Raw genomic sequence first — 25,293 nt, 5'->3', positions numbered from 1 at the left:
CTTTATGTTTATTAACAACAATTATTTTTTAATTCTTTTACAAATTTAATGTTTTCCATTTTAATATACTTCTATACACTAGTTTCTAGTGTCACATGCATTGCATGTGATTTTTTGATGACATTGACAATGTTAAACACTTGGGGGAAAAAACTTCAGACCCCTAAAAGAGTATAATTTAAATACTTAATTTTGGATTAAGCCTTCATTAGAAGCATAAGTACCCAAGGTAAGAGTTGAGACACATCAAAGCATCACAATGCAACTTTAAAAATAAGGTTTCATAAACCAAAACCACCTCTTTGTGCTTACTAGTTTAACACTAGGAGTTCCCCCTACTACTAACCAAGTGCAAGGACGCTGGATTGCAACACAAGAAACCGTCAACGAGCTTAGTAAGGTTCTACTGGAGCTCGGAACTTTTTTCCTGCGTAAACTGCAGCAGCTCCGAGTTCTTCTTCGATCCTCAGAAGCTGCAATAGTGCAGTTCATATCATAAAATAATTAGTTCCATTGTAGACTCGCTTCCTAGAAAGAATAATACAGTTAGCTGAATGTGCCTAAATCTACAAGCTTAATCAATAGCATGAACAAGCCTTTTACCTGGTTGTACTTTGCAAGACGTTCCGATCTGCAAGGAGCCCCTGTCTTGATTTGGCCCTGTTTCGGAAAAATAAAGGAGGTCAATACCTCACAAAAATGGAAATATAGTTAAACTAAAAGGCAAGAATCATTGTTTCTTTGGTGAAAACTGAAAAGTAAAATATGATCATTGTAACACTTACTGTCGCTAACCCTACTGAAAGGTCAGCTATGAAAGTATCCTCGGTTTCACCACTACATCGGAAACAAACACGAGCGTAAGGAGGGGTATATAACACTGATATCTCAATCAAACAATATACTCTTCAAATAAATGACATTTTAGTTATTAAACAGAAGAGATCGATATAACAAAAACAAATAGTGGGGCATTGCGATGTGAGGGAGTCATACCTTCGGTGACTTGCCATGACACCCCATCTAGCAGATTTAGACATTTTTACAGCTTCAATACTTTCAGTTACAGAACCAATTTGATTCACCTGACAAATTACAGAGCATCAATAGCATCTATATCTTGTACAATGGTTAGTTGAAGGGGACACAGTTAAAGGCTACCTTCAACAGAAGCGCATTGCATGTCTTCTCCTTAATTGCTTTCTCCACACGCTGAAACAGGCATAAAACATAAAGCACTTAAGAACTCCATAAAGTCAACCTTTGTATTTTATCCCAAATCATAAAATCTTTTACCTTAGGATTTGTGACAAGGAGATCATCACCAACAATCTGCACTTGTTCACCAATTTCACTAGTCAATTTTCCGTAGTGCTCCCAATCATCCTGATCAAACGGATCCTCGATGGAGATGATCGGATAATCAGTCACGAACGACTTATAAACATTCTTCAAACTGTCGCCTGAAATTCTTTGGGATCCATCATTGTTCTGCAGCAACAGTTCTTTGCTAAGCAACCGGTTTACCTTTAAATTAAGTGAAGATTACAAGAAACAGGCAGATCCAAATGAAATAGACATATTTTACCTCTTCCTTGAAATTCAAGTCATAGGTTTTATCCTTTTTATCATAAAACTCTGAAGCGGCAACATCCATTCCAATTACAACCTGTCAACAAAAAAATAAAGTCAATGCTTGTGAAAAGCTTTCAGAGAAAGCACCCTAGATAATGAGTCAACCATGCCATTTTAGGCTAATATGCCAATTATTTCAGAAATTAACCTTTCCAGTATACCCTGCTTTTGCTATAGCTGTCTTCAAAAGTTCAAGTCCCTCTTTATTTTCCTGCAAATTATAACACCAATGCAATGCAATTTAAATTTCTTATTCAAATGATTGGTACAATTCGGACCCTGAGATATTGCTCATTAAAATCTAATCTCCGGCATAGCAAGTCATTTCGTTCTAAACATTTGCTTCATTAATAAGAGAAGTGAAAGGCCTTCATTCTAAACCTCCAACATAAATTAGTTGGTTCATAATCAAAAAAGCTCATTATGGACCTGAATGTTAGGAGCAAAGCCACCTTCATCACCAACATTGGTAGCATCTTGTCCATACTTCTTCTTTATAACAGCCTGAAAGAGCACACAAGTGAAGACAAGTTACAAGTGTAGGAAACAAGTAGCAATGGGAGTTGGAAGAAAATCTACCTTCAGGTGATGATATACTTCTACACCCATCTTCATGGCTTCCTTGAAAGAAGATGCCCCGACAGGAAGGATCATGAATTCCTAAACAAGTACCAAACAGTCAAAGATTTCAATAAAGAGAAAGGGCATCAAATCATCCTTTTACCTACCTGCATTGCTAGTTTATTGCCTGCATGGGAACCTCCATTGATAACATTGAAAGCAGGTACAGGCAAGACTAAGGTCTTGTTTCCAGAAAGGTTGGCAATGTGCTGCAAGTTAGAAGGTGCAAAACATGTTCATCTACAGAAAAGTTAAATTAGGAGAAAAATCAAACAGGTCAAGATGACAGCATAATACACGCCTGGTAGAGGGGAATCTTCTTCAACATAGCTCCTGATTTACAAACAGCAAGTGAAACAGCCAATATAGCATTTGCTCCAAGCTGAAATAATCGTCCATTAAATTAAAAGATAGCAATTAAAAATAACCCGAAGAAATAATAATAATAAGATAATATAGATGTATGTACCTTTTGTTTGCACCAACCCCATTCATTAACTGTTCCATCAAGCTGTTGTACCATGAAATTATCAATTTTCACCTGCTCTGTTGGGTCCTGTTAACATTAAAGGATTAACGAGATACAAGTAAAAACACATCAATGGACTTGATCGTAGAAAATATATATATATGTATATATTTATAAGAAAGAAAATCATGAGTTAAGAGTCCCATTAAACACCTTGCCGACCAAAGCAGGTCCAATAATTGTATTAACGTTCTCCACAGCCTAAAATCAACAAGAAGATAAAACCATCACAAACAGTTCAACTCCATCAATACTTTTCTTTAAAAGATCTATATCTAAACTCACACACGTGCAGTCTACACTGCTCGAACCCAGGTCATCTAAGGAGAACAAATTCCTTTTAACCACTGAGACCAGACCTAGGGTTCAACTCCATCAATATTTAAATACATGTATACGTGCCCAACAGCCATTGTCATTCATTAATAAAGTTATAAAATGATTATGAATACAATACCTAAAAACGAAGAATACATAAAATTTGACTCAAACCCATAGGCCTTGCAACAATGAGAAAAATAAAGTTACCTTAAGCACACCCTTTCCAAGATAGTCAGATCCTCCGTCCCTCAATTCCAGAGCTTCATATATGCCTTCCATAGTAAGTCAGGTGAAGGTCAGTAACACATATTGATAGTTAGGGGTGAGCAAAACTGGATTCTACCAAATTTTTTTTTGATTTTTTCAATTCGATTCGAACTGATTTGACTTGTAATTTTATAAATTATACTCGAAATTTTTTTAAATTCAAGTCGAGTTATAAAATAGAACTCAAATAACTATAAATTGTTAGTAATTAGTTAATTGATTTTCAAGTTTAAGTCGAGTCTCTCAACTAAGTTCTAAGTATAATATATGTATATCACATATGAAAAAATATATATCTATTGCACATGGTTAGAGAAAACCGTTAAATTGGAATAAAATAGTACCATAATATTATATATAATTTACAATTAAATTTAAAAAGAATTCAAATAAAGTTTGAATTATAAAATAAGACTCGTCAACTCAGATAACTTGAATTTTTTTCTCTACTCTATACAACGCTCACCTCTATTGATAGTACAAATTCAGGGTTTTCTTTTAAATTTTTAACTATAACTGGCAAAATGAAAAATGAAGAAATGTAACTTAAACGGATAAAAGTGAGAATATGAAAATAGAATTACCGGTGGAAGCACCACTGGGCACGGCGGCTCTTGCTACCGTACCATCAGATAGAGTAACGTCGACCTGTTAATTTGTCATTCAATTCAACCAGCATTCATGATTCACCACCAAATCAAGTTATGTTCTCGTCAGCCAAACATAGCAATAAGAAAACAGAAAATATTATATACTAAATGGATGAAATGAAAGCAACAACTTACTTCAACGGTAGGGTTTCCACGACTGTCGAAGATCTGACGAGCTTTAACGGACTTGATTTTAGCCATTGTTAGAAGTTCTTTTCCCAATATAAACCCAGTGAAGTGAGCTTAAAACCCCAGTTCGAGGGAAAATATAATGAGGATACAGAACTGAATCCAGACCGTTGATGGTGGAAAGTGGGGTATTAAAGTGACGGTGTAGATTGCTGCACTGGAATGTTTATAAGTAATGAATCTTTGAAAATCCATTTATATTCAACTTTTGAATCTTTGAAATCGCCTTTTAGATTTTTTTGACGTGATTATAAAATTTAGATTTAATTTATAATTCAAAGTTTCATATTTATACTCACAAGTTTGATGAAAAATAATTAATTTATGACAATGTAAATAAATATTTATAATTCGATAAATTAAAAATTTATGAATAAGTATGAAATTTATATAGTAAGTGTTAATGTATTTTTTAGCGATAAAACTTATAGTTTAATAAAATAACTTTATATTGGGATAAAAAAATGTATTTTTATTTGTTTTTATAATTATTTTCCTCTTGAATTTTTTTAAAATATATAAAGTAATATATTTGATTTTATAATATTTATGTTTGCGTATAATCTTAACTTTTAAAATAATTTTATTTTTTTATATATATTTTTTCCTGATGGGAATAATTGAACTTTTATTTCTAAAATCTAAATCATTTTGGCTTGAGGTTCTTGAATTGGATGCTAAAGAAACTTTAAATGCCTAAAAATTGAATTCATATATAGTATGTTGCATAATGTCTCAATATTCCAACTATCCATGTTTTACCGTTGTAAAATTAATGTTGTTGTCTTAGAAGTTTTACATTTTGGGTAATTGTGCCTGTAAGATACATTATCAATTGATTAAAAACAATTTAAATAGACCGTGTAATTATATTATACTATTCATAAAAGTACCTTTGTTGCCTGTGATATCAAAATTAGCCCCTCAACTTTTTTATAAAATAATTATTTTGGCTCATATTCTTTTTTTAAGTGTTTTGGCCTCAACGTTTCATTTTAGGATAAAATTAACATTTGACCAAAGAGTCATTTGGCGTTTTTTTCTGAAGTATTTTGACCCTCAATGTTTCATTTTAAGGTAAAAAATCTCTATTGTAGAGTGTTAACCGTTTGTTAACTAATAGTTTTCATCTATAGAGGGTTCTTTTTATCCAAAAACAAAAAGTTGAAGGCCAATTCGGTAAATAAAATAGAGATTAAAATGAGTATTTAATCAAATGTTGGAGATTTTTTTGACACTATAATATATATATATTCATGTTTTGTACTTGTGTTTCCTGTATTTGAATAACAAGAATGTAATCACTTATATAATAAATATAGTTTTCATATGATTATATTTTAGTGTTTAAACACACCCTTAATTATTGTAATATATTAGCATGAGCCAAGTGACTTCAATAGTTAAAGAATTTTATTATTTATTGAGGTTTCGGATTTAAATACCATGCATGTCAAGAGTATGTGCACTTAATGCAAACGATTAAAAGTCTTTGAATATATATTATCTTGTACTCACTCCAATTAGTAAAAAAAAATAGATTAATAAATCTATTGTTAGTCTAATTAGTATGCTAGTTAGGCCTTGCAAAGGCTCAAGTTGAGAGGGAAAAAATTGTCAAATTTCAAGACTAATGTGGATTAAAGGGATTAAGTTGAATAACTTCTCAGATTTAAGGACTAAGTGTTGTTTTATCCCAAAAAATTTTAAAAATAATAAAGTTGGGTGTGGAAGGATAAATACTAGATTTTGAGGGGGGAAGACATGAGATATAACCAATAAGCCATGAAAGGCAAAAGATGAAGGCCACGAAGCCATCCGCTTAACCAACTAAAACTGAAAATGGCGCTACGAATCCAAGCTCCATCTTCTTTAGCTACCGGATTTTACCACCGCAACTTCATCTTCCCAAAACCCAAATTTTCCGTCAAATCGGAGAAACCAGCTGCTGACGCCGAGCCCACTCCTGAGCCCAAAAAGCCCACCGCGCCTGGTCGAGGGTTTGACTTCTCTTCTTCCTCCTCATCACCCTCGGGTAAGCCAAGCAGCAGCAGCAGTAGAGAAAAAAAAGAAGAAGGGGAAAAGAGAGAGAGCGTCTATAATAAGGCGGTCGCCGGTTGAGACACCCGCTTTTGTGAGCAAAGAAGAAGAGGCAAAGGCGGAGGAACAGAGAAAAAATGAGAGTGCTTTTCTACTTGCGTGGTTGGGGCTTGGTGGGATCATTATTGTGCAAGGCATTGTTCTTGCTGCTTCAGGTGATTCGACAAACCACTGTTTAGTACTTTCTTCTTATTTTCTGGATAACCATTTCTTTCTAGTATAAACCTGATTTTAGTACTTTCTGTTGAACGAGTTTTTGGATATCAAGAAAGTGCACTGTTTAGTAATTTTGTTGACAATTGCGAAGATTATTGTAGTAGCAAATTAGCTCATCTGATATTGGATTATACCTTTGAAACTGCTGTATACCATGGTTAACTAGACCAACAGGAAACTTCAGTCTTTAACAGTGAAGGGCAAAGAAGGCAAGTCTGACAGTTACAAAAACCAAAAATCCTAGTTTATTAATAAGCCTTACATATCAGGTTCTTGATCTAATAAGCCTTAGTTCATGGCATCTAATTCAATATTGTTACACCTCCGGAGACAGTATTGTTACACCACCGGAGATGGTATCTTTGTCAACGATTTATCCGGAGTCCAATACTTCCCGGATGATGGCAACCCTACAATTAGATTTTTGACGGTCCAACATGATTTATTGGAGACAAATATGCTCCAACAGCAGTAACCATCTTGTCTGAGACAGCTTACTAATAGTCATTGCCATCGGCTAAAGACCGTTCTTGCACCAACTGCAGTTTTCTGCCTAAATCGGAAGGATGAAACGTCAACGGTTGGTACAACCCCTTTGTTCCCATCAACAAAATATATATGTGCAGATAAAACCTTGACACCATACAAGTCCGTTTAGTTTTTCATTCTTCAGAAGGAAGTATGTAAAGATTCACCAATTTGTATTTGATGTGCTGGTTCAAGGTTATTGTTTGTATTTACTTTCTTCATTAGAACATTGGAGGCTCTATACCTCTGATAAATGCAAAGTGATCTCAATTATGCGAAAAGCGGTAACAACAAGCCGCATTTCCATGAAGTTGTTCATGTCCCGGGATGGACTGTGACGGGACGGGTGAGGGTAGTCGTCCTCTCAAAATTTCAAATGAGTATATATTTCAGATATTTTCTTTGTCTTTTTAATTAATAATCTGTTTTTGCCCCTAGAATTTTATAAGTTTGACCCCTCTTAAAATTTTAGAAGTTCATCTCCTAACATAAAATCTTGCATCCGTTCCCGTTCATATCATAGTATGAAAGTGCTTTTCCAAATAACTTATTAGTTGTTCTATATTTACAGGCTTCCTACCAGAAGAATGGGATAAGTTCTTTGTGAAGTACTTGTACCCATCTTTCACCTCTACTGTTGTCTTGTTTCTTGCTGGAACTGTTGCATATGGAGTGTTGAAGTACCTGGAAAATGAGAAACTGAAGGACCAAAAGTAAATAGTTCGTTCGAATAATATTGTAAGTGTGGGCTTCCATCATGAATAGCAAGTGAGCATTTGTACATTTCTGCAGGCTATACATTATGATTTGTGCTTTCCTTGTTAAGAAAATTGTATTAATGATAAATGCAACTGAGGAATTTTCATGCAAGGAATATTAACCAATCTTATTAGTAATATGCTCACAAAATTGTGCATCTTGAAATTTCGCAGTTGTTACCGTCATTAACATCAATTAATTGTTTGGCTTTGCATCATTTGTTTTACTAGGAGAAATGATGTCTGCTTCTTGCCCGTTGTAGGATATTGTGCTGTCAATGAAAAGTTTGACTAGATGGATCCTTTTGCATCCACTTTCATTATTTTTTTAACCATCAATATCCGATCTATTCGCAACTCAGTTTATTTTATTCACAAACGTTGGGATTCGAACTCATGATCTTATTTAAGTGATCTAGTGTCTCATCTTATTATACCAATTGGTTGTTGATTTCGTCATCTCTTTTTAATGTAATATTTGGAAGCATTAGCTACCGGTTGTTTGATTAGGTCTCATTAAAACCCTCAAATCATTAAAGCTTCTCATTGTTCTCCATTAGTTTGTCTACAGTTGTTTGATTAGGTCTCATCTCATCACTATTGAACTCGACATGCTGCTGCGAAATTCATAATTTTGTCATGGCTGCATTACAAGGATATTTGCAACCTCACTGACTCTTTTACAAGCTCTCTTCTTTCGCCTTTATTTCATAGGATAAAACTATGCGTTTAGTAAATAACTATCATTTTTGTTTTATTTTAGTAATCTAACTATTTTTTTTAAAATCATACCTAAAGTTACATTTTGGTTTCATTTTGGTCACTACGTTAAAAAATTAGTAGAAATGTTGACGTGAAATTTTTAAAGTTTGTCAATGATGAAGTGATATTACCTTATGATGACAAATCAACATTATCATTAATTTTTTAACGGCAGATGATCAAAATGAAACTAAAATATAATGTTAGGTATGGTTTTAAAACAAAAAAAAAATAATTGAGTGATCAAAACGTATAAAAGTGAAGCTCTATTCATATTGACTGCTACCATTTTTTAACTTGTCCTATTTCATGTTGACTGCTACCAGTTTTTAACTTGTCTTGTTCATTGATCTTAGCATAGAAGTGAAGCTCTATTCTTCTTTCCCCTTTTATTTGGTGGATTTTGAACATCATGTTTGACACATAATTTTGCAGTTGTATGTTGGAATGGTCATTTTGTATCTTGTGGTAAGATTTTAATATTGGTGAATGGGCATGTAACACCCATAGCTCATATATGTCTCATAATACGAGTTACAGATGTCACATCAACTTCATTGACTTTTGTTGAACTTAAATTCTTCAAAATATTGTTTCATTTAATAATTTCCCTTTTTACTTTAAAAACTTTTTCTTTAAGCATATAAATTTATAAAATATTGTTTGATCATTGAAAACAAATCTGATTTCAGTCAGTTATTAGGCAATTTAATGTTGTTCATATCCAAGTACAACTGCCTAATATTGTTTTATTTTAAACCATTTAAAATATAACATTTATAATATTAACTCATAAATACGATTGATACTAAAATTATACAAAACTAAAAAAATAATCCTAATTACTATTACAAACTCTTTTAAAATAAATCTGATAAAGCAATCCAACATATATAATGTACATGCCACTAATAAGTCAAAGTTAGGATGTTTTATTGATACCGTCAGTAGGTTTGATTTTGCATAAAATGTTGGCAAGCTTATAACATCATCAATAACAGGTTAGTGACTAAATTATAAAGTCTCATAATTTGGTGATTTAAAATAGAATGATTGAATAATATAAAGATTTATTTGTAAATTATTGTATGGAATTGAATTGAAAGGAAGAAGGAATAGAAGGGCAAAGAGGTCATTTATAAGGAAATAAGAAAAGAAGGGTTATATATGTATCCACGTGGGTTGAAGAGGGGATAACACAAAGGCTTCCAGAGTTCTTTTCTTCTTCTTTCTTCCTTGTATGTGTAAAGCAAAACAAAGGTGAGTTTTCTGATTATTAAGTTTCTTGTTAAATTTAAGATTGGTTTTTGATTATTAGATGATAACTAAGCTTAAGAAAAGCTTAGGTTATCTTAAAATCTAAGGATGATGGAGTTAGAAGAGATTAAAGATTAGAGGTTCTTGAATGAAATCTTGGAATATAGTTCATATCTAGAATTGGAAGTTAAGTTTGACTTGTCATCAATCTAGTTAAGACATATTAAGGGTTAGAAGTGGAATTAAATCATGTTGCAAAGTTGGTATAATTCTTGGATTTCACAAGGAGGATAGGATTCTGAGGTTTAAGATGAAATAAATGAGTATAGATTGGTTTAAGTATGTGTACTGGAGTTAAGAATATAAAAGGGGATGAAACATGAAAAATTTAAGTTGAAATGGATAAGTTTTCGGGTTCAAGAAATGAATTATGGACAGAGTGCATCGGTGCACATTCAACGTGTACCGATGCATCAAGAGAAAGTCCCAGAATTTGTTGAAGGTGCATCGATGCACATGGAGTGTATCGATGCACTCATTTAAAATAAATGAACATCGAATGCCATTAGTGCATCGATGCATAAGGAGTGCATCGATGCACATGCTTAAAATACAAACATCGAATAGGATTTATGCACCGATGCATGAGTAGTGCATCGATGCACCCGTCAAGGGATACATCACTACATGGTGTAGTGCATCGATGCATACCTTCAGTAAGAAATGGAAATATCTTTCTTTTAGCCTAAGGATTAATAGTTTGGAATATATCAATTCGTATGCTGATAAGTATCAATATATTACTATGTAGATTTAGAGCGTAATCTTATTCCAGAACAATCGAAGGATTAGAATCGAATCAAAGCAAGGCTAAGGTGAGTGCATTTTATAGTTAAAGTGTATAGAGACAAGACTTGTGATAAGTCTATCTCTGATAGTTGAATTAATGATTCCATACCCATGTATATGCATACATATACTATTGTAATAGTGATTGCATGCATAATTCATTATATGTTCATATGACATTGAATGAACGGATATCATTGCCAGAGAATATAATCTAGGTATGTGAAATAATGGAAAAGATTATGGGTTTATATGAAAAGTGATGAAAGAGATATGAAATGAGAAATGTATTCATATTAAAGCCCATGTTATATGATACGAGAGCTATATGTATAGTTGGCATGCAAAGAGTCGAGGGTATATTAGTCCTTTGGGACGTATCCAGTGGTCCTTCGGGACGTATCCAGTGGTCCTTCGGGACGTATCCAGTGGTCCTTCGGGATATAGTGGTCATTCGGGATAAATACTGAACAAATGTTCAGTGCCCCATGAGGGAATTTATTGAGTTGTGGTGACAGCATTAGTGCACAACCTCAATGTACTCAAATACCTCTGTTCTCAATAATATACATGGGCAATTCAAAGATAAATTACGGTGAAAGTGATACAAGAAGATAAGTTTCATATGTACATGATATGATTATAGCAGTTATAGTGAAATATATACATGCATATTGAAATATCATGATCAAATGGTAAGAATGCATATTCATGAATCTATACCTATATGTTTATTTATTGCCTCACTAAGTCTATGACTTAGCGTGTAAGTGATTTACACCTAGGTACCAGGAAACAAGAAGAGCAGTACTAGAAGTGGCAAGAATAGCATCACTACTAAAAGATCATATCAGAAGTAATTGGCAAAGTAGGTATTTTGGGTTGTGTATAGAGTGTTGGCATGTAATAAGTTGTTAATTACGAATGCTCTGATCGATTTTGTATTTCGTGATCTCTTTTATGTAAATTAACGTATTTTGTTTTAATGAAAGTTTAAAATTTCTCAGTTTTTCTTTAAGTAACAAAGTTTGAAAAGTCAATGTGACACATCTGACTCATATTCGGGTCGGATACGGGTTAGGGGTGTTACATTTAATTGTATCAGAGCTACGGTTTAGTCGATTCTCGGCATAAACTAAAGTCTAGAGTGTCTTATAATGTATACATGCCAACAAAATAGTGAAAACTTATGATCTGATAGAATAGTAAGTATGTTGTTTTGCTAATATAATGATATTATTGTGTCTTAATAGATGTCCGGACATGGTAGTTCTAGAAATGAAGCGGGAGATGATAGACCCGCTGAAAGTAGCAATTCACCTGCCCTGACCATACAGAGTGAAGAACAGACACCCTCTGGAGTGCCTATGAATGATCAAGATGTATTCTTTAGAATGTTAGACGCGATATTGAAGCGTTTCCAACCTCCTACTACTTCAACTCTGAAAATGAATGTTGCGAAAGAGTTGAAGGGTTTAGGATCTCCCGAGTTTAGAGGGGAAGCTGAGGAAGGTCCTGTTACTGCGGACCTTTGGCTTAATGACGTGAAAGTCATGCTTGAGGGACTTCATTGTTCCGATGCTAAGAAGCTGGATGGAGTAATTTCCTTGTTAAGAGGGCAAACAAGGATCTGGTGGACCAATGTTACATTGAGAGTGTCTAGCAATCAAGTAACTTGGTCATTATTTTTAGAAGAATTCAAGCATAAGTACATCGGAGATCAATTTATTCAACAGATGAAATAAGAGTTCATGAATTTGAAGCAATGGAATCACACTGTATATGAGTACGAGTGTGAATTCAATAAGAGCTTGTTCCTACAGAGAAGGATGCTTGTGAATGGTTCGTAGAGGGATTACGTCCTCGGTTGAAGGAAATGCTGATTGTATTGAATCTATCCTCGTTTCAAGAGGTAGTCAATCGTGCCAAAGCTTTGGAAAGAGTTCAGAATGAGAGATTTAAAAATTCAAGAGCTCAGACAGTTAAAAGAACGAGTGATCTTTCAAGTTTTGCACCATCAAAAAGGGGTAAAGATGCTGGTTCTCGACCCCAAGGAAGATCAGAGTTAGTGGCATCCTCCGCTAGAGGATCGAATCCGATGAGAGGTAGACAAACTCAGTCAGTGGGATCTGGAGCTGGGAGAGCTAATCATAGTCAAGTCAGACAATGACCATATTGTGGAAAGAATCATTCAGGGATATGTAGGATAATTTCTGGAGCTTGTTTTAGATGTGGCGAGACCAGATATTTTGTTTGGGATTGTCCCAGGGTAGCCGATGATTCTACACAACTAGAGAGGTCTATTTCTGCAGGCCAAAGGGGAAGGGGAAAAGGTAGAGGCAGAGGAAGAAATCAGTTAGAGTCCTCTGCTCAACAAGAGATACACTCCACGGCTCGAGTGTATAATCTTAAGACCAATGAGGATCGGGATGACCCAGAGATTGTAATAGGTACCTTTCTATTATTTGATAAACATGTTATGGTATTGATTGATACGTGGTCTACATATTCATACATTACTAGTAAGTTAGTGAGAGAATTGAACATTCCGTTAGAAACTACTAGCAATGAGGTGATAGTGACAAATCCATTAGGGCACAGTACTCGTGTAAATATGGTGAGTCGAGGATGTTCCATACGGATTCAGGGAATTGAATTTCCTGCTAATATGATGGAATTACCTTTTGACGAATTCGAGGTGATACTGGGAATGGACTGGTTATATCGTTACTATACTAATGTTGACTGTAGAATGAAAAGAGTAACGTTGAGAAGTCAAGAAGGGGTAGATGTGGTGGCATTTAGTGAAGGATGAAATCCATTAGCAAATGTAATTTCAATAATGTCGGCGAAGAAGTTAATGCTACAGGGATGTCAAGGGTTCCTTGCTAATGTATTAGATGTTAGAACCAAGGAGAAAGGGATTGACGAAATTCCTATAGTCAGAGAGTTTTCTGACGTTTTTCCTGTAGAGTTACCGGGTTTGCCTCCAGATAGAGAAGTTGAATTCCATATTGAAATAATATCTGAAACTTCACCTATTGTAATGGCACCATACAAAATGACTCCAAAAGAGTTGCAAGAATTAAAGATTCAATTACAAGAATTGTTGGATAAAGGTTTTATCAGACCGAGTGTCTCACCATGGGGAGCTCCAATTTTGTTTGTTACGAAGAAAGATGGTTTAATGTGTCTTTGCATTGACTACAGGCAACTTAATAAAGTGACTATCAAGAATAAATATCCACTTCCTCGAATCGATGACTTATTTGATCAATTAAAGGGAGTTTCAGTATTCTCGAAAATTGATTTACGTTCGGGTTATCACTAATTGAAGATTCAAAAGAAAGATGTTCCAAAGAAAGAGTTTAGAACGAGGTATGGTCATTATGAGTTTATCGTGATGCCGTTTGGAGTTACGAATGCACCAGTTGCTTTTATTGATTTAATGAATAGAATATTCCAACCCTATTTGGATCAGTTCATGGTGGTTTTCATTGATGATATTTTAATATATTCAAAGTCAGAGCAAGAGCATAGTTCGCATTTGAACATTGTCTTGCAGATTTTACGAGATGAGAAGCTTTATGCTAAACTTTCTAAATATGAATTCTGGTTGAGTGAAGTGACATTCCTTGGACATGTAATTTTTGCAGAAGGAGTTCGAGTGGATCCTCAAAAGATTAAAGCTATTCTGGAGTGACAAGTTCCAAAGAATGTATCAGAAGTTAGAAGTTTTTTAGGATTAGCTGGTTATTATCGAAGGTTCGTTAAAAACTTTTCCATAATAACATTACCCCTAACTAAGCTGTTGAGAAAGGAGATAAAATTTTCGTGGACCCACGAATGTCAAGAGAGTTTTGAAAGGTTAAAGAAGATTTTGATAGAAGCCCCAGTGTTGATTCAACCCGAGTCTGGCAAGAACTTTGTAGTGTACAGTGATATGTCTCATAACGGTTTGGGATGCGTGTTAATGCAAGAGGGCAAAGTAGTGGCCTATGCTTCGAGGAAACTAAAACCACACGAAAAGAATTATCCTACACACGATCTGGAGATGGCGGTCATAGTGTTTTCTCTTAAGATTTGGCGTCACTATTTGTATGGTGAAAAGTGCTACTTGTATACGGATCATAAGAGTTTAAAGTATTTGATGACTCAGAAAGAGTTGAATTTAAGATAGAGAAGATGGGTAGAATTTCTCAATGATTATGACGTAGTGATCGATTTCCATCCAGGGAAAGCGAATGTGGTAGCAGATGCCTTAAGTCGAAAGACGTTTGCAGCCTTACGAGCTTTGGATGCTAGACTATCGTTAAGAGGAGACGGTGCCATATGTGTGGAATTGGCTCTTAAGCCATCATGGCTAGATCGAATTAGAGTATTGCAGGCTAGAGATAAAAAATGATCAAAGAAGCTACATCAAATAAAGAATGAAGAGTGTACAGATTATGAGATGAAAATGGATGGGAACCTATATTATCAAGGGAGGCTAGTGATTCCAGATGATAATGAATTAAAGACTGATCTATTAATGGAAGCTCACTGTAGTCCATTAACGCTGCATCAAGGAGGAAACAAAATGTATATGGATCTCAAGAATCGATATTGGTGGCCTGGAATGAAGAAAGACATTACGGAATTTGTATCAAATTGTATAACTTGTCAACAAGTCAAAGCTGAGCATCAGGTTCCGTCGGGACTATTACAATCAATATCAATTCCTCAGTGGAAATGTGAGAATGTAACAATGGATTTTGTGACGGGGTTGCCTTTAACTCCGAACAAAAAGGATTCAATCTGGGTGATTGTAGATAGATTGACTAAATCAGCCCATTTTATCCCGGTGCGAACTGATTTCTCCATGGATAAATATGTCGAGCTATATGTTAGAGAAATTATACGTTTGCATGGTATACCTATTTTTATAATTTCTGATCAGAATCCTAGATTCACATCGCGATTTTGGAAATCATTACATAGAGCGTTGGGAACTCGGTTGAACTTTAATACAACATTTAATCCTCAGACCGATGGACAATCCGAGCGAACTATCCAAATTCTGGAGGATATGCTTAGAGCTTACGTAATCGAATTCAAAGGATCGTGGGAAAGGTATTTGCCACTTGCTGAATTTGCATATAACAATAGTTATCAGTCAAACATCAAAATGGCTCCCTATGAAGCTCTTTATGGAAGAAGATGTCGTACACCCTTGAATTGGTTTGAGCTTAATGATAAAGAAATTATTGGTCCCGAGTTGATTCAGGAAATAGAAGAAAAAGTTCAAGTGATTCAGAGTAACATCAAAACAGCAGCTGATAGACAGAAATCGTATGCAAATTTAAAAAGAAATGAAATAGAATATCAAGTTGGAGACAAAGTGTTTCTTAAAGTTTCTCCTTGGAAGAAGGTTCTTAGATTTGGACGTAAAGGAAAATTGAGTCCTCGGTTCATTGGACCCTATGAGATTATTAAGAGAGTAGGATCAGTAGCATATCAGCTAGCTTTGCCATCTGAAATGGAAAATATACACAATGTCTTCCATGTCTCAATGCTTCGGAAGTATCGATCTGATCCATCCCATATCGTGAATACTGAAGAGATCGAGGTTCAACCAAATGTGACTTATGAAGAGGAACCTATTCAAATACTAGTTCATGAGGTTAAACAACTACGAAACAAGACTATTCCATTGGTTAAAGTCTTGTGGAGGAATCACAAAGTAGAGGAAGCAATATGAGAGCGTGAAGAGGATATGTGTAACACCCCAACCCGTACCCGACCCGGATACGAGTCCGACGTGTCACATTGACTTTTCAAACCTTGACTCTTAAGAAAAATCCCGGGAAATTTAAAACTTTATTTAAAACAAAATACAGACTTTATCAGAGTGCTCGTACTTAATGACTTATTACATGCCAACACTTTATACATAACCAAATACATACTTTGTCAAATACTTCTGATCTGATCTTTTAGTAGTGATACTGTCTTTGCCACTTCTATTCTTTCACTTCTCGTTTCTTGGTACCTACGTGTAAATCACTTACACGCTAAGTCATAGACTTAGTGAGGCATATAAAACATATAATATAACCATATATTTCATAAATAAAAGACATACATATGCAAACACTATCAATAATCCTTTCCACTTACCATATACTCATCATAACACATATATCACTATACCCAGAAACACACATAACATCAATTCATGTATGTGCATTCATATCATCGAATCATGACATATCAATATGCATGAATCTATTGTATGATAACAATATACAATCAGGTCATGCACACATGCAACTTACCTTCTTGTATCACTTTCACTTTCATTTGTCTTTCAATTTCATTGCCCATGTATATTATTGAGAATAGATGTATGTGAGTACATTGAGGTTGTGCACTAATGCTGTCACCACAACTCGTATAAATTCCCTCATGGGGCACCGAAAATTCGTTCAGTATTCGTCCCGAAGGACCTGTCCAGAGGTTACAAAGAATCCCGATAACTATCCAGAGGTCATAAAGATCCTCGGCAACTATCCATATCTTCCTTTTAACATAGGTAAACCCTCGACTCTTGGCATGCCAACTATACCTATAGCTCTCGTATTATATACTATGGGCATTTATTATACATTTCGTATCACTTGTTCTTTCTCTTCTGTCAACCATATATCTCATATCATATCACATGTATTATATATACATGTATTCATGTAAATCATTTCATGTAATTCATATCACATATATCACATATGCATATAAGCTTATAGCTTCTTTCACATATACATGTAGTCACATAGCTTTCTTTCATGTAACCATGCATGTCATGTCAAATAACATATATCATATGTTGCATTTTCACTTAAGCATATAAATCATATAACATAGCAACCATCTATTTCTATGTATTAATGCATACATGGTAATCACATAACAATTTAGAAGTTACTTCTTACCATAGTAACTCCATCACTGGCTCATCACAAGCCAATGTTAATTCAATAAAATAAGTACAAAATAAATTGCACTCACCTTAGCTTTGCTTTGATTCGATTCTAATTCCTCAATTGTCCCGAAACGGAGCACGTTCTATCTCTACATAACAATACACAGATTCATATCATATTCCAATTGATATATTCTAAACTGTCACTTCTTAGGCTAAGAGAAAAGCCAATTCCTCTTTCAATGAAGGTATGCATCGATGCACTACTTGTGCATCGGTGCATAAAATGCATTCGATGTTTCCTTATTAATGAGATGCATCGATGCATACCTTATGCATCGATGCACTAATTGCATTTGATGTTCTATTATTTTAAAAGGATGCATCGATGCATTAGCTATGCATCGATGCATCAAAGGCATTCGATGTTCTTCTTTTAAAGGAATGCATCGATGCACTTATGAATGTGCATCGATGCACCTTGTCCAGAAATTGTATTTCAAGCCCGAAATTCATCAATTCTTCATTCAATTCTTCTATTTAATCCCCTATCATGTCTTTAAACTCAACTATCATTATTGAAACCAACTTATGTCCATATAATCATATTTATCTTCCATATTTCATCAAGATTCTTAAAATTAAGAATCTTACTAAACTTTCAAATTTGTTATAAATCTTTTCTAACTTCATAAATCTCTTATTCTTATTGATGACAAGTCAAATTCCATCTTAAAAATCTCTTATTAACTCTTTTCCAGAATTCCTTTAAAAACTCATTTTCTTTAATCTTTCATACTTCTTTATCTTTCAATCTTAAGATAACTTAAGCTTTCCTTAAGCTTAGTTATTATCTAATGATCAAAACCCAACCATAAATTTAGCAAATAACCAACTAACAAAGAAACTCACCTTTGCAAGCTTGGCTCTTCACGTTTGAGAGAAGATGAAGATGAAGAAGATAAGTCTAAAACTTATCTCTTCAATCATACATCTCATGTATTATAATACCCATTTATTAATATTTAATATTATCTTTGTTTTAATGACCATTTTGCCCTTCATCTACTTTAATAATTACTAACAACTTTTAGGAATTATTTCCAAATAAATCATTGAATTATTCCATTCTTCTACTTAATTCATCAAATTCTTAAACTTTACAATTTAGTCACTAACCCTAGTTTGGGATGTTACAAGTCTCCCCTCCTTAAGAAAATTCGTCCTCGAATTTTCACTTTATAACAATATGAAGCAATCCTTATATACAATCCTCTTTTATTACTCAATACATATCTCTTCACTCATGCTATAAACAATCTAACACACTTATAACACTTATCTTACTTGATTCTTAAACTATCATTCTCATTTCTTCATATTTATTCCTCATTATTAAGATTTCCTTATAGCATAACTAAACCATATTTTCTCATGTTCTCATACGATATTTAATCCACTCAAGTAACCACAAATCTTATTTACCTGAACAATATACCTTAATGGGTTTATATCAATAAAACTACTACAATTAACTTATAACTAAAAATTAGTACTTCTCTCAGCAATTTAACTGTTCAAATGTAATTATGCTAGCCTAAATCAACCAATATCATAACGCATTTACTATACAACCGAAAGATACCTATAATTCTTGCTCATCACAGTCTTCATTAGCATTAAGATCATATTCTAGCAGTGGAGCGCATTCCTGTTGAGTAAAAGATTCCGTTGATTTCTTTCTCTACCTCTACCTACCTCTTTGAGACATCAAAACAGATCGTTCTGATTGTGCAAGCTCTCTGTCCTCAATGGACAATCTCTCATGAATGTCCTATTTCCCCACATCGGAAACAAGCTCCAGATTTAATTCTACACATCCCACCATGATATCTTCCACAATTCTGACAATGTCTCAATTGTGCTCTCCATCACCAGACTCTACAAATTGAGTCTGTCTATCTCATCTGACTTGATCCTCTAGCGGAGGATGTCATCAACTCTGACCGTGCTTGAGATCGAAAACCAGAATCTCTAATTCTTTTGGGTGATACTAAACTCGATGAAGGCGCCGTTCTTTTAAAAGATTGAACTCTTTGATCCCTATTACGTTCATTCTGAGCTCTTTCAAGAGCTTTTGCACGATTCACTACCTCTTGAAACGAGGACAGATTTTAACACAATCAACATCTCCTTTAATCTCGGGCGTAAGCCCTCCACAAACCATTCGCATGCATCTTTTTCTGTTGGAACTAACTCAGCCGCAAAATGACTCAACTTATTGAATTCACACTCATATTTATATAGTGTGATCCATTGCTCAGATTCAAGAATTCTTGTTTCATTTGCTTGATGAACTGGTCTCCTATATACTTGTGTTTGAACTCTTCTAAAAACAAGAACCAGATCACTTGGTCACTTGTCATTCTCAGAGTAACGTTCGTCCACCATATTCTCACTTGCACGAGCAAGGAGACTACTCCATCTAACTTTTCCATATCAGAACAATGAAGTCATCTAGCATAATCTTTACGTCATGAGCCAAAAGTCCGCTTCAACAGGGACTCTCCTCAACTTCACCTTTGAATTCAGGAGCTCCTAATCCTTTTAAATCTTTTGCTATATTCCTTCTCGGAGTGGAAGGAGCAGGAGATTGGAAACGCATCAACACCGCGTCTAACGTTCTAAAGAAAACGTCCTTCAGCTAATCTATCATTTCTCGCTACGTCTCGGGAGTTGTCTTGTCCAGACATCTAATAAAATACAATCATATCATTCTATTAGCAAAACAGTATACTTACTTTCTATCAGATCAGAAGTTTTCACTATTTCGTTGGCATGTATACTTTTTAAAACACTTTTGACTTCATTTTTAGCCTAGAATCGGCTAAATCGTAGCTCTGATACCATTAAATGTAACAACCCCCAACCCGTACCCGACCTGGATACGAGTCCGACGTGTCACATTGACTTTTCAAACCTTGACTCTTAAGAAAAATCCCGGGAAATTTAAAACTTTATTTAAAACAAAATACAGACTTTATCAGAGTGCTCGTACTTAATGACTTATTACATGCCAACACTTTATACATAACCAAATACATACTTTGTCAAATACTTCTGATCTGATCTTTTAGTAGTGATACTGTCTTTGCCACTTCTATTCTTTCACTTCTCGTTTCTTGGTACCTACGTGTAAATCACTTACACGCTAAGTCATAGACTTAGTGAGGCATATAAAACATATAATATAACCATATATCATTTCATATAAATAAAAGACATACATATGCAAACACTATCAATAATCCTTTCCACTTACCATATACTCATCATATAAGACATATATCACTATACCCAGAAACACACATAGCATCATATAATTCATGTATGTGCATTCATATCATCGAATCATGACATATATCTATTGTATGATAACAATATACAATCAGGTCATGCACACATGCAACTTACCTTCTTGTATCACTTTCACTTTCATTTGTCTTTCATTTCATTGCCCAGTATATTATTGAGAATAGAGGTATATGAGTACATTGAGGTTGTGCACTAATGCTGTCACCACAGCTCGTATAAATTCCCTCATGGGGCACCGAACATTCGTTCAGTATTCGTCCCGAAGGACCTGTCCAGAGGTTACAAAGAACCCCGGTAACTATCCAGAGGTCATAAAGATCGTCGGCAACTATCCATATCTTCCTTTTAACATAGGTAAACCCTCGACTCTTGGCATGCCAACTATACATATAGCTCTCGTATCATATACTATGGGCATTTATTTATACATTTCGTATCACTTGTTCTTTCTCTTCTGTCACATACCACATGTATGTGTAACCATATATCTCATATCATATCACATGTATTATATATACATGTATTCACGTAAATCATTTCATGTAATTCATATCACATATATCACATGTGCATATAAGCTTATAGCTTCTTTCACATATACATGTAGTCACATAGCTTTCTTTCATGTAACCATGCATGTCATGTCAAATAACATATGTTGCATTTTCACTTAAGCATATAAATCATATAACATAGCATCCATCTATTTCTATGTATTAATACATACATGGTAATCACATAACAATTAAGAAGTTACTTCTTACCATAGTAACTCCATCACTGGCTCATCACAAGCCAATGTTAATTCAATAAAATAAGTACAAAATAAATTGCACTCACCTTAGCTTTGCTTTGATTCGATTCTAATTCCTCAATTGTCCCGAAACGGATCACGTTCTATCTCTACATAACAATACACAGATTCATATCAATATTCCAATTGATATATTCTAAACTGTCACTTCTTAGGCTAAGAGAAAAGCCAATTTCCTCTTTCAATGAAGGTATGCATCGATGCACTACTGTGCATCGGTGCATAAAATGCATTCGATGTTTCCTTATTAATGAGATGCATCGATGCATACCTTATGCATCGATGCACTAATTGCATTTGATGTTCTATTATTTTAAAAGGATGCATCGATGCATTAGCTATGCATCGATGCATCAAAGGCATTCGATGTTATTCTTTTAAAGGAATGCATCGATGCACTTATGAATGTGCATCGATGCACCTTGTCCAGAAATTGTATTTCAAGCCCGAAATTCATCAATTTTTCATTCAATTCTTCTATTTAATCCCCTATCATGTCTTTAAACTCAACTATCATTATTGAAACCAACTTATGTCCATATAAATCATATTTATCTTCCATATTTCATCAAGATTCTTAAAATTAAGAATCTTACTAAACTTTCAAATTTGTTATAAATCTTTTCTAACTTCATAAATCTCTTATTCTTATTGATGACAAGTCAAATTCCATCTTAAAAATCTCTTATTAACTCTTTTCCAGAATTTCCTTTAAAAACTCATTTTCTTTAATCTTTCATAACTTCTTTATCTTTCAATCTTAAGATAGCTTAAGCTTTCCTTAAGCTTAGTTATTATCTAATGATCAAAACTCAACCATAAATTTAGCAAATAACCAACTAACAAAGAAACTCACCTTTGCAAGCTTGGCTCTTCACGTTTGAGAGAAGATGAAGATGAAGAAGATAAGTCTAAAACTTATCTCTTCAATCATACATCTCATGTATTATAATACCCATTTATTAATATTTAATATTATCTTTGTTTAATGACCATTTTGCCCTTCATCTACTTTAATAATTACTAACAACTTTTAGGAATTATTTCCAAATAAATCATTGAATTATTCCATTCTTCTACTTAATTCATCAAATTCTTAAACTTTACAATTTAGTCACTAACCCCTAGTTTGGGATGTTACAATATGAGGATTAAGTACCCCTATCTCTTTGCGTAATGAAAATTCGAGGATGAATTTTCTTAAGGGGAGAGATTTGTAACATCCTCAATATCGGATTAATGACTAAATTATAAAGTCTCATAATTTGGTGATTTAAAATAGAATGATTGAATGGTATAAAGATTTATTTGTAAATTATTGTATGGAATTGATTTGAAAGGAAGAAGGAATAGAAGGGCAAAGAGGTCATTTATAAGGAAATAAGAAAAGAAGGGTTATATATGTATCCACGTGGGTTGAAGAGGGTAGAACACAAAGGCTTCCAGAGTTCTTTTCTTCTTCTTTATTCCTTGTACGTGTAAAGCAAAAAAAAGGTGAGTTTCTGATTATTGAGTTTTTTGTTAAATTTAAGATTGGTTTTTTATTATTAGATGATAACTAAGCTTAAGGAAAGCTTAGGTTATCTTAAAATCTAAGGATGATGGAGTTAGAAGAGATTAAAGATTAGAGGTTCTTGAATGAAATCTTGGAATATAGTTCATATCTAGAATTGGAAGTTAAATTTGACTTGGCATCAATCTAGTTAAGACATATTAAGGGTTAGAAGTGGAATTAAATCATGTTGTAAAGTTGGTATAATTCTTGGATTTCACAAGGAGGATAGGATTCTGAGGTTTAAGATGAAATAAATGAGTATAGATTGGTTTAAGTATGTGTACTGGAGTTAAGAATATAAAAGGGGATGAAACATGAAAAATTTAAGTTGAAATGGATAAGTTTTCGGGTTCAAGAAATAAATTATGGGCAGAGTGCATCGGTGCACATTCAATGTATACCGATGCATCAAGAGAAAGTCCCAGAATTTGTTGAAGGTGCATCGATGTACATGGAGTGTATCGATGCACTCATTTAAAATAAATGAACATCGAATGCCATTAGTGCATCGATGCATAAGGAGTGCATCGATGCACCTGCTTAAACTACAAACATCGAATAGGATTTATGCACCGATGCATGGGTAGTGCATTGATGCACCCGTCAAGGGATGCATCAATACATGGTGTAGTGCATCGATGCATACCTTCAGTAAGAAATGGAAATAGCTTTCTTTTAGCCTAAGGATTAATAGTTTGGAATATATCAATTCGTATGCTGATAAGTATCAATGTATTACAATGTAGATTTAGAGCGTAATCTTATTCCAGAACAATCAAAGGATTAGAATCGAATCAAAGCAAGGCTAAGGTGAGTGCATTTTATAGTTAAAGTGTATAGAGACAATACTTATTATAAGTCTATCTCTGATAGTTGAATTAATGATTTCATACCCATGTATATGCATACATATACTATTGTAATAGTGATTGCATGCATAATTCATTATATGTTCATATGACATTGAATGAACGAATATCATTGCCAGAGAATATAATCCAGGTATGTGAAATAATGGAAAAGATTATGGGTTTATATGAAAAGTGATGAAAGAGATATGAAATGAGAAATGTATTCATATTAAAGCCCATGTTATATGATACGAGAGCTATAGGTATTGTAATACCCCAAAAACTTAGACAATGACCAAAATGAAAATTTTGAAAGTTTGATGGTCAAATTATAAAACTTGGGAAAAGTTTAGGGAATTAAGTGATAAATTTACTAAAAAGAACTTTATTCCATAAATAGATGGTTTACTCTTGAGAGTGGATTTTTATAGAAATTATATTTTTGGAAATGAATTTTAGTAAAGAAAAACGAGAAAGGGTTAAAGCCGGTAAGGAAATCGGTATTTCAGATCGAATTGGAATGTTACAAAAATTTGAAGGATGTTATAAAATGGTTGGAAATATTATTTTAATATTTTGGATCAGAGAAATTTGGTTTGAAAATATGCAATTTTTCAGATTTAACCGAAACAGTGAAATTTAGTGACTAGAACACAAGTTTTGAAAATTTCAGGGCTTTTTTCGTAGGTCAAAGTCAAATTAAATTATATTTGACTTTGTAATATCAGATTGCTAGGTTATATGGTGAATATGGAAATTCATTAAGGGCAAAAATGGAATTTTCTATTGAATTGAATAAAATAATTCTATTATAAGACATGTGCTAGACTTATTTAATATTAGAGTATTATGATGGGGAAGCATTTTTCAGCTCATCTTCTTCTCCGAGCCAAGGGTTTCTCTTAAGGTAAGAGAAAATTTTCAACTCAATTTTTCAAGCAATTTACTTGGGATTTTGAGTATGTTGTAAGTAGAAAATCGTTATATGCGAAAAACGCTATCTTTTGGTACCAATATTGCATGATAATCTTGCTTGATTCAAATATCCCCAAATC

The 25,293-nt window shown here is 33.9% G+C and overlaps 1 protein-coding gene and 1 pseudogene across 1 annotated transcript; one reads left to right on the top strand and one right to left on the bottom strand.

Annotated features, from left to right (window-relative positions):
• Positions 1–209: 209 nt before the first annotated feature.
• LOC120117464 (enolase) lies at positions 210–4,241 on the bottom strand. Its single transcript, XM_039137744.1, has 17 exons — positions 4,159–4,241; positions 3,958–4,021; positions 3,314–3,378; positions 2,939–2,986; positions 2,726–2,812; positions 2,558–2,638; positions 2,364–2,465; positions 2,215–2,295; positions 2,065–2,139; positions 1,784–1,846; positions 1,589–1,669; positions 1,297–1,491; positions 1,162–1,212; positions 997–1,085; positions 786–837; positions 604–660; positions 210–473 (listed from the first exon to the last, which is right to left on the bottom strand). Exons 1-17 carry the CDS (start codon positions 4,222–4,224, stop codon positions 393–395), a joined length of 1,338 nt encoding a protein of 445 aa, XP_038993675.1. The 5' UTR covers positions 4,225–4,241; the 3' UTR covers positions 210–392.
• A 1,772-nt stretch (positions 4,242–6,013) lies between these two features.
• On the top strand, positions 6,014–7,913 carry LOC120117465 (annotated as a pseudogene).
• The last annotated feature ends 17,380 nt before the right edge of the window (positions 7,914–25,293 follow it).

Source organism: Hibiscus syriacus, unplaced genomic scaffold, assembly GCF_006381635.1.
Source record: "Hibiscus syriacus cultivar Baekdansim isolate YM2019G1 unplaced genomic scaffold, ASM638163v2 tig00110319_pilon, whole genome shotgun sequence".
Lineage (NCBI taxonomy): Eukaryota > Viridiplantae > Streptophyta > Magnoliopsida > Malvales > Malvaceae > Hibiscus > Hibiscus syriacus.
This window is presented reverse-complemented; position numbering and strand designations above follow the sequence as displayed.

Coding starts and splice junctions, on each gene's coding strand:
- LOC120117464 (XM_039137744.1), bottom strand. CDS start 4,224: ATGGCTAAAATCAAGTCCGTTAAAGCTCGTCAGATCTTCGACAGTCGT. Junction 2,296..2,363: donor GCAATAAACTAGCAATGCAG/GTAGGTAAAAGG, acceptor GTACTTGTTTAG/GAATTCATGATCCTTCCTGT. Junction 1,086..1,161: donor GCAATGCGCTTCTGTTGAAG/GTAGCCTTTAAC, acceptor GTAATTTGTCAG/GTGAATCAAATTGGTTCTGT.